Source organism: Orycteropus afer, unplaced genomic scaffold (assembly GCF_000298275.1).
Source record: "Orycteropus afer afer isolate SDZICR_OR568_19922 unplaced genomic scaffold, OryAfe1.0 scaffold00114, whole genome shotgun sequence".
Classification (NCBI taxonomy): Eukaryota; Metazoa; Chordata; class Mammalia; order Tubulidentata; family Orycteropodidae; genus Orycteropus; species Orycteropus afer.
Genome location: NW_006921701.1, coordinates 7,197,656 through 7,212,083, shown reverse-complemented (window position 1 = coordinate 7,212,083; position 14,428 = coordinate 7,197,656). Strand labels below are relative to the sequence as shown.

The following is a 14,428-nucleotide window of genomic DNA, read 5'->3' as shown; positions in this document are numbered from 1 at the left end:
GGCCAGGAGCAGGAGGCAGAGCTGGACCCCAAGGTTGAGGGGCTTTCACCCAGCCCCTAGAGCCTGGCACTTTGAACTTGGACTTAAAACCTCCAAATTGTAATAATAAACTCCTGTTTTTTAAGGCCATCCCATTTGTCGTATATTTCTTGTCAGAGCGGCATTAGGTAACCAGAACAGACCCTTAAATAAATAAATAAATAATAAGAGTGAGGCAGCCAATACTTCAGTATTACTGACCATTAGGCAGACAAGGTCAGTGGGGAATTTATGATTCAGGCTTGCAAGAAGTACAATAAATTTCCTTCCAGGTACTTAGTCTTCCACTAAGCAACACTGCCACCAGGTAAACAATGGTGATTCAGGTACCAAATGAAACCGCATAAAGCAAAACCAAACTTACTGTAACTGAGTTGATTCTGACTCATAGCGACCTTATTGGACAGAGCAGAACTGCCCCTTAGGGTTTCCAAGGCTGTAAATCTTTATGGAAACAGACTGCCTTGTCTTTCTCCCTTGGAGCAGCTGATAGGTTCAAACAACTGATCTTTCAGTTAGCAGCCCAGCATTTTAACCACTGTGTTACCAGGGCTTCCTTGACAGGGCATGGACCATGGATTTTTCTACTCAATATTATTGACATTTTATTTTTAGAAAGAACTCTCAAAAAAAAAAAAAAGGAAAACATAATAAGCTTTAGCATGATTACCAATCATCATTTTTAAAAAAAGGAACCAATTCTGAAAAAGTATTATTTTGAGTGTAGTGCAGCTTTTTTTTTTCCCAACTACCTAGGAGAGAAGAGACTCTTGGACATGATTTCTTCCCTTACCTGATACATTCCACTGATTCCGGTCTTGATTTCAGATCTTGATCTTTGGCTGCTACTCCAAAATGAATAGGAAAGAGCCCCCCAAGGATAATGTCCCCTTTCTTCTGGGCTCGCTGGTCAGGCCCATAGGCAGAAGTGCCCCAGGCAAACACTAAGAGGATCACATAGCAACTGTAAAAAGCCATGGCTCTGTTTCCTCTCCAGAGGGGTGAGGAAAGAGTGCTGGTGGCTCGGGGGTCCAAGAACTTTCCCCTTTGATGTAGTTCACTCACTACAGTGGGGGCACATGTCTACAGAGCCATTAAACAGAATGGAAGCTGTGGCGTTTGAATTTCCATTTCTGCCTTCTCCATTGCAGAGTAATAAAGCGGGTGATCCTTGAGTCTTTAGAAGCCACATCATGTAGAGACTGTCTGTGATGCTTGCTGAAAAAAAAGAGAAACAAAATGAATTCAAATAAGCCTAAATCCCATCTTGTTATGATGACTGGAACAGAGGTAGCTCAGTATGTCCATTTAGAGGGGCTTAGGGGTAGCAGATTGGGACGGAGTGGCTTAGAGTCACACTTTCATAGCATTTTTATGTAAGATAGAGAAAACTTCAGTTGCCCATATATGAGAAGGACTGTGTTTAGTTATGAGAGATCACATTTTAAAGGGGCCATTGATAAGCTGAGGCCTCTATTTATGTTGCCACTGGACTTTAATCCATTCATTTTTCTGCATGAATAATACATAAAATTAGCCTAGTGCTAGAAGTTCACGTACTATAATAATACTAATGATATTTTATTCAGCGTATATGGTCTATAGAAAATACAGAATGAATCATATTTAAGTTTAAATTGGACTTTAAACCCAGCAAAAATGTCCTTAAAGGTCTCCCATTCTTTATTTAAGTAAATGGACCATGCAACTTCCCCCCACCCTTTTTAATGCCTTCTCATCACAGGCCTCTTGTTCTAGTTGGTAACATGACACCTTATAAGCCTTTTAACAAAAGTCCCTGTAAAGCATTCAGGTTAAATCATGGGTCAGATGATGTTCTACAAAGCTTGATAGCTGGAGCTAGGGAAAAAAAGCCTTTCCGCTACAGCATCATTAGCCTATTAGAAGCTCTGTGCTCTTCTCACTCTACACCTTCCCACTGGGTGTTTTCACCAAGGCCCAAATATTGAACTGTCAATTGGACATCTCCACCTGGATGTCCCATGGGTGCTTCTAACTTACCAGGTCCTAAATTCATGCTCTGGTGGCATAGTGCCTAAGGCACTTGACTGCTAACCAGAAGGCTGGTAGTTCAAACCCACCAACCACTCCTTGGAAGAAAGACTGGATGTTTTGGTTACCTCGTGCCACTCTGAGAGGAATATACCACATATGGGATGGATTTAACAAACAGGACTTTATTCTCTTACAATTTTGGAGGCTTTAAGTCCAAGTTCAAAGTGTCAGGCTCTAGGGGCTGGGTGAAAGCCCCTCAACTTTGGGCTTCATCTCTGCCTCCTGTTCCCAGTCCACTGATACTGGAGGCTTTTCTTCACTCAGACAGCTACTGGCTGCTGAAGCTGACAAGCCCAAGGTTGACAAGTAAAAAGGCACAGTCCCAATGTTACCAAACAACATGGCAGACCACTGATTCAAGTCCAGATGAAGTCCCAAGATCGGCAGGGCGTGGTAAGCTGTTAAACAACGACTTGGCTACATGTAGGGTTCAAGCATGTCAAAAGGCTAGAGACCATTCCCAAAGCTTTTTCTTATATACGGGAAGCAGACTACATCCCTAAAGCAGCTACTCACTCAGCTGCTTTGTGGAAGATCCCACCATGGAGTTGATTGCCAGTCTCATCATGGGGAATAACTACCACCAGCTGTCCAGCCACTCAACCAGGCCCAGCCAAGTTGACAACAACCTTAACTACTTATTACACTGGGCAATCTACTTCTGTAGAGATACTGCCTCAGAAACCCAAGGAGGGGTCACTATGTGTCGAATCGACTCAATGACAGTGAGTTTGTTTTTGTTTTTTATTCTCAAATACATTCCTCTTCTGTTTTCTATCTTAGCAAATGACATGGCATCCACAAAGACACAAAATAAAAAGTTATTCTTGCCTTCTCTCTTTTATCATCATTGATCTTCATATCCAAACAATTACCAAATTAGTTCCATAGATTCTCCTTCTTAAACATCTCTGGAATCCATCCACTCCTCTCCATTTCCAAGGCCATCTTAGCCCATCATTTCTTATCTGGTTATCTATTTGCAACAGTTTCCTAACTGGCTTTCCTGCCTCCAGTTTTGTCCCTTTGCAACCCACCTTTGCAAATCTTCGGAAACAGTAGGACAAGTGGTCTGGAGTACAGGCTTGGAGTTAAATATGGCTTTGATTCCCAGCTCTCCCACTTCCTATGACTTTGGGCAATCCAACATCTCAAATCTCAATAAAATAATATGTGGAGAGCCATTAACACAGTGCAACTAGTAGTCTCACGGAAAATGCTAGCTGTGATGAACACTTTTCCAACCTGACTCTTGTGTCTTCTCTTTGAACTTCACTCCAGCTACACAGAAGTTCCATCAGTCTTTAAAGCACAGGAGGCTTTTTTAAAACCTCCTGGCTTCATGAATGCTTTCCTCCTTCCTTTGTCACTTTGGCTTGAACTTTGCCTCGGCTAACATCTGCTTATCCTGGTACTTTCAGATGTCCAAGACTGTGAGGGCATGACTTGGTGAGCTGTGGAGTCTTTGTGTGATTGAAGAAAAGATTTCCTTCTAGAAGCAAGCACAGTCTTGGGCCAAAGCATACAGCTTGAGGAGTGGAGCAAGGCTGGGTTTCCGTCCTGGCTCACTCCTCAGTTGTGCTCTGGCAACTTATAGGACTCCTCAATGAGGCCTTTTCCCTGAACTTTAAGGCTAGGTAAGTCCACTTGTTATAGTCTCTTACATCTTGGATCTTGGATTTTTTTCTCTTGAAAGATTCAATTCAATTAAATTACTTAATTATAGTAATTTGCATAGATGTCTGATTCCAGAGCCAAAGCTAGAATGGTTGTTGGAGGAGCATGTGGTCTTCCTAAAGGGCAAGGGCAGCAGATCCAACAGCCATTCTAGCTGAGTGAGGTGGGCTGCATGGAAGAAGCAGCCCAGTAGACCCCTGATATTCATGGAATTGCCTTCAGAACCATCTTTTAGGATATTCACTTTATGTTTGAACATCCATATCCATTCCAGTCCTGATTTTAGATTTTTGGCTTCCTTCCCTGAGCCTTTGTCACATAGTCATTCATATATTTAATGAGTATGTGTGTTGAGGCCTGGGAATGCAAAGGAAATAAACAAACACAAACAGTTCCCTGTTGTCAGAAGCTCCCAGTCCAGCAGGACAGGGACATTGTGGTAGGAGACCCAGACTGGACCTCAGTGCTCAGATATGAAAAAAAAAAAAAAAAAAAAGTAGCTTTATTTTTCATGACTAAACTCAACTTTGCCTTTCTACACTTAGTATAGTGCCTGAAATAAAAAAAACTCACTGCCGTGGAGTTGGATCCAACTCATAGTGACCCCTCCTTGGGTTTCTGAGGGGGTATCGCTATGGAAATACATGGCCCAACCATCCTTCCGAGGAGTGGCTGGTGGATTTGAACCACCAGCCTTCTGGTTAGCAGTCAAATGCCTTAGGCACTACATCACCAGCGCTCCCAGTGCCTGAAACAGTAGTGCTGAAGAAATGTTTGTCGAATGAATGAATGAATGAATAAAAAAGATACCACTTTGGAAGGCAACAGTATTGAACCAGGCATTGTACCAGGTAAATAGCCAGTGTATTTTCCCCTTCATAACAATTTTGTAAAAAGGGTAATAATAATTTCACTTTCTAGATGAGAGACCAGTTTCTCTGTATATTCAGCTTACTGATATGAGAAAGTCTGAGCACTTGAATTAAGAATGCCTCAAGAAGTTGGAATTTTAAGGAGTGCTGTGTACTGAATTAGGAGCAGAACATTAAAACTGGCTAAGGTAAGTCACTAAGACCTGTTAAATACTTTCTGTGAAAGATTAACTACTTGGAGATGTTTATTAACTTCATTAGTCCATTCAAGAGAAAACTTGTGGTGAGAAGTAATAGATGAAGGAGAGATTTCAGGTTAATTTGCAGCAGTTAACATCACCATTCTAATGTATTCTCTAAACTGCCCTTTTTAGTCCCATTACAAGAGTCTAATTTGCTTTCAACTCTGACAGCCATTCTAGAGCATCTGCTCCCTTCCCTCTAACATCCAGTCAACTTGTCCTTTTGATTCTGTGACAAACATCTCTGCTCCCATCTTCTTTCCATTCCTGTTGCCAGTGCCTTAGTTCAGACCCCCACCATCCCCCACCTTCCTGTTGCAAACGCTTTTCTCTCTACCTCACTCCTTCCTACTCCACAATACATGGACAGCTAAAGCAATACCAAATGTGATCTTAGTACAGTAGCTTAACAACTGCAGTTCATCATTGTGACTTTAGCTTGCAATAATCAGAACACAAAAGATTCAGAATAATTATGATTAATCCTCCAGTTTTAGTATCTACTGTCCTGAATCAGTTGCTGGATTCCAACTCATGGCAACTCTGTGTGTGTCAGAGTAGAACTGTGTTCCAGAGGGTTTTAAATGGCTGAGAAGTAGATCAGCAGGCCTTTCCTCCCAGACATCTCTCCAAAAAACCAAATTCACTGCCGTTGAGTTGGTCCCAAACCATAGTGACCCCTCCTTGGGTTTCTGAGGCAGTATCTCTACAGAAGTAGATTGCCCAAGCTTCCTTCTGAGGAGTGGCTGATGGGTTTGAACCACTATCTTTCTGGTTAGCAGTCCAATGCCTTAGGCACTACACCACCAGAGCTCCCAAGGCTTCTCTGGGTGAACTCAAACCTCTAACCTTTTGGTTAGCAAGTGAGTGCGTTAACTGTTTGCACCACTCAGGGACTCTAATATCTGCAGTACGAAAACAAAAAAACCAAACTCACTGCTGTCCAGTCAGTTCTGACTCACAGCCCAGTGTGGTTGTTGTTGTTATGTGCCGTCGAGTGTAGAGATTGCTAATTGTACTCCTTTTCTGCCGCAGTAAAATAGATTTTAGCTGGATGTATGGCTGTCCAAAATAAACACTATTTTCCCAACTTCCTTTATGGTTATGTGTGGTCACATGACCAAGTTCCAGCCAATAGGAGGCAAGCTGAAAGCCCTGTGTCAGTTTCCAGGAGCTCTTAGCCCGTTCATTCGCTTTCCTCCATTCTGATGGCAGGGGTGTCATTGTGATCACAGTTGCAGCCCCACCATTGAACAAGGTCCTGCTACTGAGTGGATGCTCACAAAATATCACTTCAACTTGCATTTGTCCAAAAAGCAGGTCCATCCAAGTTTCAGAGTCAAGGACAAATTAACAGAGGATAGCAAGGCGAGGATAGGGATCAACATGGAAATATTTCAGTTTTCATCACAGTAAAAACTATTCCCACTCTTACCCCTTGGCTTCAACATTTCTGGAAACTGTGTGTAACTGTAGAGCAGGAAGATTTAACCCACATTTCAATTAGAGAAACATGAGGCACAGACTTCCTGGCTCATTCAGTAAATTAAAGGCATGGCAAGCTCAAAAGCTACAGTTTCTCAATTTCTAGGTTGAAAGGTTGCAGAAATAAAAACTGCGTTGCCTAGTTCCAATAGAGATAATTTATCTTCATAGAGTGCATGCATCGATTTGTCTTTGGTTTGTTGAACCATGACCCTTGCCCTCTTTCAGCACAATGATCACAATGAATACTAACTGCAGGGTGTTAGGGAGCTCTGGTAGTGTAGTGCCTAAGGCACTTGACTGATAATCAGAAGGCTGGCAGTTCAAACCCACCAGCCACTCCTCGGAAGGAAGATGGGGCAATCTACTTCCGTAGTGATACTGCCTCAGAAACCCAAGGAGGGGTCGCTATGAATCAGTCCGACTCGACGGCACATAACAACAACAACAGCAGGGTGTTCTGGATTGAATTGTTTCCTCAAAAAGATAGGTTGAAATTCTAACCTCTGTACCTGTGAGTGATTGAAATTCTAACCCTTGTACCTGTGAGTGATGTGACCTTGTGTGGGGAAACAGAGTTTTTCCTTTTCTTATTGGTTGCGTCAAGTGAAGTCATATTGGAGTAAGGTGGGTCCTAGTGTGGTGTGGTGCCTTATAAAAAGGGAGTGACACACAGGAGAGAGACACCATGTGATGATGGAGGCAGACGCACTGATAAGCAGGAAAGGAATGCCAAGGATTGCGGGCAGCCACCAGAAACTAGGACGGAGACCCACAGAGGAATCCACTCGGCCGAGACCCTGTTTTGGACTTCTAGCCTCCAGAATTTTCAGAAAATTAATTTCTTTTCATTAAAGCTACCCACTTTGTGCTATTTTGTTATGGCAGCCATGGGAAACTCTGGCATATTGGAAGCCGCTACTGCAGAAAGGTGAGACGTGTGAGTTTTAATGAGGTGAACAGGGCAAAATCTGAGAAAGTTCAACTGATAATCACAAAACCTGTGTACTTGGCTCTGGTTACAACTTTCTTTACCTCTTGCTGAGGACATCATTTACAATATGGGTGGCTGTAACACCTGTTGCACAATTGCCAAAGAATTTTGCACACTTTATCTGTCATCACCAATATGACCACCCCCAGCTCTACGTCAGACTCCACTCCTTCTGTATTAAAGCAAGGGGGCATCTTGTTTTACAATGAGGGCTCTCTTTTAGCAGTGGGCAAGCACACACACAGGGCTGGGTCACACTCCACTGCCTCCCTCAAGCCCTGCTTGCCACTAGCTGGCCAGCTGCTCAGGTTCTTACCCTCTGTCTCCCTGACAACAGGTGTGACTTTTGGGGAGTCCATGCCTCATTTAGCCCTAGTAATGGCTTAATTGAGTTGGAAAAATGCAAGGACAGGAGCGTTATAAAGCCAACTGAGCTGTGTTCCTGTTAGTTACTGGAAAAAACTTACAGGAAAGGGAAGAAGAGGGATGATCAAGGGTGGTGAGGAGCAGCACCAGGCACCAAATAAAGTGGGGAGACGGAAGCCTAGACAAAGCAAATAAAGGAGGCAAAATTGAAGAGGAAACTAACATGCATTAGTGCTGTATTATAAGCCCCTTGAGGCCATGATGGTTCAGTGGTAGAATTCTCATCTTACATTCAGGAAACCCTGGTCAATTCCTGGCCAGTGACTGTCTGTCAGTGAAGGCTTGCATGCTATGATGGTGAACTTCCAGTGGAGTTTCCAGACTAAAATGGACTAGGAAGAAAGGCCTGGGGATCTACTTCTGAAAATCAGCCAAAGCCCTGTGAATCACAAAGGAACACTCTCCGCTCCCCAACTGATCATGAGGACAGGATATGACTGGCTAGCATTTCATTCTGTTGTACATGGGGTCATTATGCATCAAGGCCAACTGAATGACAGCTAACAGGAAGAACAATGAGTTCCTTAAGGACAAGGGTCTTGTCTGCCATGTTCATCCCTGGCACGTGGAGTGCCCATAGATGATGTTGAGTGAATGAATAAATGTATGGTGTGTGTGGTTGTATGTCAACTTGTCTGGGCCTGGTTGAGTGGCTGGGCAGCTGGATATAGTTATTCCCCATGGTGAGACTGGCAATCAATTCCATAGTAGAATCTACTGGAGGAGCTGAGTAGCTGCTTTAGGAATGTGGTCTGCTTCCAGTATATAAGAAGCAGCTTTCAGGAAGCTCTCTAGCTTTCTGGCATGCTTGAACCCTGCAGGAAGCCAAGTCATTGTTTAGCAGCTTGCCATGCTCTGCTGATTCGGGGACTTTGTCTGGAGTTAAATTAGTGGCCTGCTGTGTTGTTTGGTAATATTAAGGCTGTGCCTTTTTACTTGTGGACTTGGGTTTGTCAGTGTCAGCAGCCATCAGCTGTCTGAGTGAAGAAAGCCTCCAGCATCAGCGGACCAGAAGCAAGAGGCAGAGCTGAAGCTTGAGTTTGAGGAGCTTTCACCAAGCCCCTACAGTCTGGCACTTTGAACTTGGACTTCTAGACTCCAAAATTGTAAGAGAATCAATTCCTGTTTGTTTGAGCCATCCCTTTTGTGGTATTTTCTGTTAGAGCAGCACAGAGGTAACCAAAACAGTGTGCCATGACATGATCAATGCTAAGTTAGGAGTTTACAGTGCCATCTCAGGGAGAAGAAGAAGAGAAAAGAAAGAAGATGGGAGCTGACAGTGGTGAAAATTCAAGGTAAAAAAAGTGAAAAGAAGTGCTCATCTCTTGGCTCCAGAATCTGTTGAGTTTAAAATGCTGGCTTTGGGATTAGACAATACCAAGGCCTGGTTTTCCACAATAGTGAGTTGCTGTCGATACACATGGCACATGCAAAGAAGTCTTTTTTCCTGAAATGTTTCCCTTCATGCTTGGAGCAATGTGTAGAAACCAACAGGGTTAATGAAATGGTTCAGGTGAAAAGTAATGATATGTAAGCTGTCTTTTTTTATGAAGACAAATGCCAGAGTCTTAAGTCCAACCTAATGGAAATATTTCTGTAGAATAATGTCTTGGTGTTGCCTTTCAAAATTGCAAGGAACTTTGGTTACTCAGGGTGGCATTTTCTAGTCTGATATCCTGAGACATTAACAGAGGTGCCACTACAAAGTGTTTGGTGGTAAAGTAAGCTGGGAAATAAGGTGTCCTCTGTGCCACAAAGGTACAATTAACCTTCTAAGGGCTCTGAGAAGTCCTGCAGTAAAGATAGCCCTTTGTCCAATGTTTGTTGTCACTGTTAGGTGCCCCTGAGTTGATCCTGACTCACAGCAACCCTACATACAACAGAATTAAACAGTGCCCAGTCCTGAGCCAGCCTCATAAACCATTGCCATGCTTAAGCTCATCATTGCCACAGTCAACCCATCTTGTTGAGGGTCTTCCCCTTTTATGCTGATCCCCCACTTTACCCAGCATGATATCCTTCTCCAGGGACTGGCCCCTTGTAACAGTAAGGTATTTTTGATAGCTTCATATGCATGTGAGAGCTAGAGAGTGAATAAGGAGGACCACAGAAGAACGGATGCTTTTGAATGTGGTGCTGGTGAAGAATATTAAGGGTACCATGGGCTGCAGAAGAATGAACAAATCTGTCTCAGAGGAAGTACAACCAGAATATTCTTTAGAAGCTAGAATGGCTAGATTTCTCTCTCATACTTTATTCATCCACATCATCATTGTTTAGCCCAGTTATTCCCAAGTTTATTTTTGCAAAAGGGACATTTTTTGATGGAAGAACACCAGCTTGGGAAGTGTGGCCCTAGTGGAAAGCATAAAATCCTTAACCTGAGCCCCTCCTAAACTCTCTTAATTTATTTTTTAAGTAACTTATTTTTGTTGTTGTTATTGAGAATACACACAGCAGAACATATGCCAATTCAACAATTTTTACATTTTACGATGGAAATTTACATTTTTACAATTCAGTGACATTGATTACATTCTTCAAGTTGTGCAACCATTCTCACCTTGCTTTTCCAAGTTGTTCCTTCCCCATTTACATAAATTCACTGCCTCTCAATGCATTTTTGAATGGGGAGACATATCTGCCACTCAATGGGCACAGTGGTTTTTTGTAATCCCAGGTAGAAGTTCCAAAAGATATTGGAAAGTAGGTAAGGATCGAGGTGAGGAGACTTGAATGCTGACCACAGACTCCAAAGTGGTTCTCTGAGATTGGGTACATATTCCTGTTCTCTTATCTCCAGAGGGATGTTTCTGCTACCTATGACAAGCTTGTGCACTGAGCCTTTCTCTCTCCTACTTCCACTCCGCTGGCCTCACACAGTGTCCCTTTACAAGAACCACGGGAGACATGTTGTGATGGTAAACTGGCTCTCTGAAAAAAGAAAAAAACAACAACAACAACTTGATTTATAGTGTTTTTTAAGGAGCTTTGGTGGGTAAGACATTTGGCTGCTAACCAGAATATCAGTGGTTCAAACTCATCAGCTGCTCCATGGGAGGAAGATGAGGCCAACTACTTCTGTAAAGATTTACAGCCTTGGAAACACAATGGGGGTCGCTATAGTGGTGTAGTGCCTAAGGCATCTGACTGCTAACCTGATTGCTGGCAGTTCAAACCCACCAGCCACTCCTGAGAAGGAAGGTTGGGCAATCTACTTCCATAGCGATACCACCTGGGAAACCCAAGGAGGGGCCCAAGGAGGGGTTGCTATGAGTCAGATCAGACTTGACAGTAGTGAGTTTGTTTGTTTGTTTGTTTGATGATGGCAGTGGGTTTGGTTTGCTTTATAGTGTTAACTGGAGTCCCTGAGTGGTACACATGGTTTACATGCTTGGCTGTTAAGCAAAAATTGGAGGTCAGTCCACCCAGAGAAGTCTCAGAAGAAAGACCTGACTACCTCCTTATGAAAAATCAGCCATTGAAAACCCTATGCATACACTACTGAGTTGTCAGTGAAGGCAAACATGGGTATATGGATGGATAGATAGGTGGACAGGATAAACAATTGTTGTTGTTGTTGTTTGCCGTCGAGTCGGCCCCGACTCATAGCGACCCCTCCTTGGGTTTCTGAGGCAGTATCACTACGGAAGTAGGATTGCCCAACCTTCCTTCCGAGGAGTGGCTGGTGGGTTTGAACCGCCAGCCTTCTGGTGAGCAGTCAAGTGCCTTAGGCACTATGCTACCAGAGCTCCCAGATAAACAATTAGGTATGTCTAAATGGGGAGTGTATCCAAGATCATATATAGGGTTGGCAGACAATGGTTCTATCAGTTTATGTAAATGATCAGAATTCCCAGGTGTATAGTAGAGCTGACAAGGGGCAAGGTTATGGTCACTGCTTGGTCACAGCCAGCTACCCAGAGCGACTGAGTAGTTGATCCTGCGGGCTTGGGACCATAGTCGCAGGGGACATCAAGCTCAATTGGCATAGCACACTATACAAAACATTGTTCCACCTCCTACTTTGGCGAGTAGCGACTGGGATCTTAAAAGCTAGCAAGCTGCCATCTAGATGCAACAATGGGTCTCTCGTCATCAAGAAGAAAGAAGAAAACCAAAATTAATGGAAACTATCAGTCCTAGCAACTGGTACACCATCTGATCTGCAACCTATACAACTATGAGATCAGAAGAACTAGATGGTGCCCAGCTACCACTGTCATCCACTTGGAAGGGATGTAGGAGAACCTGCATAGAGAGGGAGAACAATGTGGAACAAAACTCAAAATCACTTGGAGGCAAAAAAAAAAGAAGGTGGGGACCAGGTTTGCTGGTCCAATAGAGCCTGGTGGAACCACTGAGACTATGGCCCCTAGCTGCCCTTCAGGTCTGGAATTGAACCCACACCTGTGGTTTCCAGCCAAACAAAGTACAGGCATGTGAGTTAAACATTTACCTCAAGTAGACACATGCCCTGGAGAAAACAATCATGGGAGAAGTAAGGGCTGCTTATGCACAGGGAGACAGCTCAGGGGGCAGGAGAGTATGGAGGGATGGACACTGGGAAGAGGTAACTGGGGAGGAAGTGGGAGGGGAGCTGTTGCATTGTAAATTTTGGTCAATGACATGAGACAAAGTATATGTGAACTGCTGTATGAAAAGTGAATTTACTCTGTAAATCTTCACCCAAATCAAAATAAAATAAAAAAGAAAAAAGAAAGAAAACCCTATGGAGCATAGCTCTACTCACACACACAGAGTTCATCCTGAGTCAGGATCAACTCAATGGTAACTGGTGGTGGGAGCAGTATTTACTGAATTCTCTCACCATGGCCAGTTTCAAGGTACAGTTCAACCACCAGCTTACAATAATCCTGAATATTTAACCACTGGCTCTCATGAGCTAGTAGGAGGCTGCTCTAGCTCATGACTGGGACATATCTCTAAACACATGGAAATACTGGTCTTCTTTGGAAAAACTGGCCCAAATTATTTTATAAAACCACTGCTATCAAGTTGACCCCAACTTATAGCGACCCTAAAGGACTGAGTAGAACTGCCCCATAGGGTTTCCAAGGCTGTAAATCTTTATAGAAGCTGTCTACCTCATCTTTCTCCCACAGAGTGGTGGTGGGTTTGAACTGCTGACCTTTTGGTTATCAGCCAAATGCTTTAGCCACTCTGCCATCAGAACTTTATAAATCTTCTGTCCTTTCCTATTCCTTCTTTGCTGTGGCCAGTAGGAAGCTGTAAGCCAGATCTGTAGCCTAACTCTAGCAAAGATAGAAACAAGCAGCAAACATTTTTGCATTTTAACATTACTCATTGCATTATTTTTTTTTCTTCCTGCTTTTATTTCATCCAAATTTCTTCAACACACTAAATCTTTCATTTTTGTAAACAGCAATATGGATCTAAGTACAAAAACAAATAGTTAAATCTGGAGTTTTGCTGAGTTTTGCTGTCCTCAGGTGAAGCATCTGTTGTAATGAGGAGGAAGGGGTCCGAGAAAGTCATTCTCTTTTCATTAACTGAATGGGTGGATTTAAAGAACTCTGTTGCTAACCAAAAGTTTGGCAGTTTGAACCCACTATCCACTCAATGGGAGAAAGATAAGGAAGTCTGCTTCCATAAAGATTTACAACCTTGGAAACTCTGTGGGACAGTTGTAATCTGTCCTATAGAGTCATTATGAGTCAGAATCAACTCGAGGACAGTGAGTTTGGTTTGGCTTTTGTCTTGGGACAGCAGGACACTCATCTAAAATATAGACTTTTAGAGAGGAGAGGGACCAGGAAAGTCTACCTAGTTCAGGCTGAAACTTTCTGACATGATTGTTTGAACCATGGTGGCCAGTATTACTGTGTGTAAGAGTGGGAACTCACAACTCATTGAAAAAGCTGCGCTAAGATTTAGTGATAAAATGGAAGTCATTTTTACCCTACTGTATCTTAATAAGGGAGTATCTTAATAAGTGGCTGGTGGTGTAGTGCCTAAGGCATTTGACTGTTAACCAGAAGTCTGGCAGTTCAAACCCACCAGCCACTCCTCAGAAGGAAGGTTGGGCAATCTACTTCCATCGAGATACCACCTCAGAAACCCAAGGAGGGGTCGCTATGGGTCAAATTGACTCGAGGGCAGTGAGTTTGGTTTTTTTGGTTTAATAATATCATTTTAGGTTTGCAGAGGACTAACCTTATTTTCAATTACAATGTAAAATCTATTGATTCTGGGAATCCTTTCAGTTTTAATTGGACCTCAGAGTCACAAAGTTGGATTAATAATCATTGCTTAGTGACATATCTTCATCATTGGTCCATGCCTAGCCTACTTTGATCTTTCTCTCTCTCTTTTTGCCTCTATTTCAGACTTTATTCTGCCAGCACTTAAAGTTGAATTAAAAAAAAAAACCACTGCCATCGAGTCGGATCTGACCCATAGTGACCCCTCTTTGGGTTTCCAAGGCAGTATTTCTATGGAAGCAGATTGCCCAGTCTTCCTTCTGAGGAGTGGCTAGTAGGTTTGAACCTTCTGGTTAGCAGTCAACTGTCTTAGGCACTATGCTACCAGAGCTCCTTAAAGTTGAATAGGCCAACTCAAACAATCCTTTTTTT

At 43.0% G+C, this 14,428-nt stretch overlaps 1 protein-coding gene and 1 pseudogene across 1 annotated transcript in view; both read right to left on the bottom strand.

The window, feature by feature from the left end:
- Positions 1-1,017, bottom strand: part of CASR (calcium sensing receptor) — a 59,568-nt gene extending 58,551 nt beyond the window's left edge. Inside the window, exon 1 of the mRNA XM_007943903.2 lies at positions 833-1,017. Coding sequence (XP_007942094.1) covers positions 833-1,017 — 185 coding nt within the window. The remainder of the gene's footprint in view (positions 1-832) is intronic.
- A 13,048-nt stretch (positions 1,018-14,065) lies between these two features.
- LOC122150291 lies at positions 14,066-14,133 on the bottom strand (annotated as a pseudogene).
- Positions 14,134-14,428: the final 295 nt, after the last annotated feature.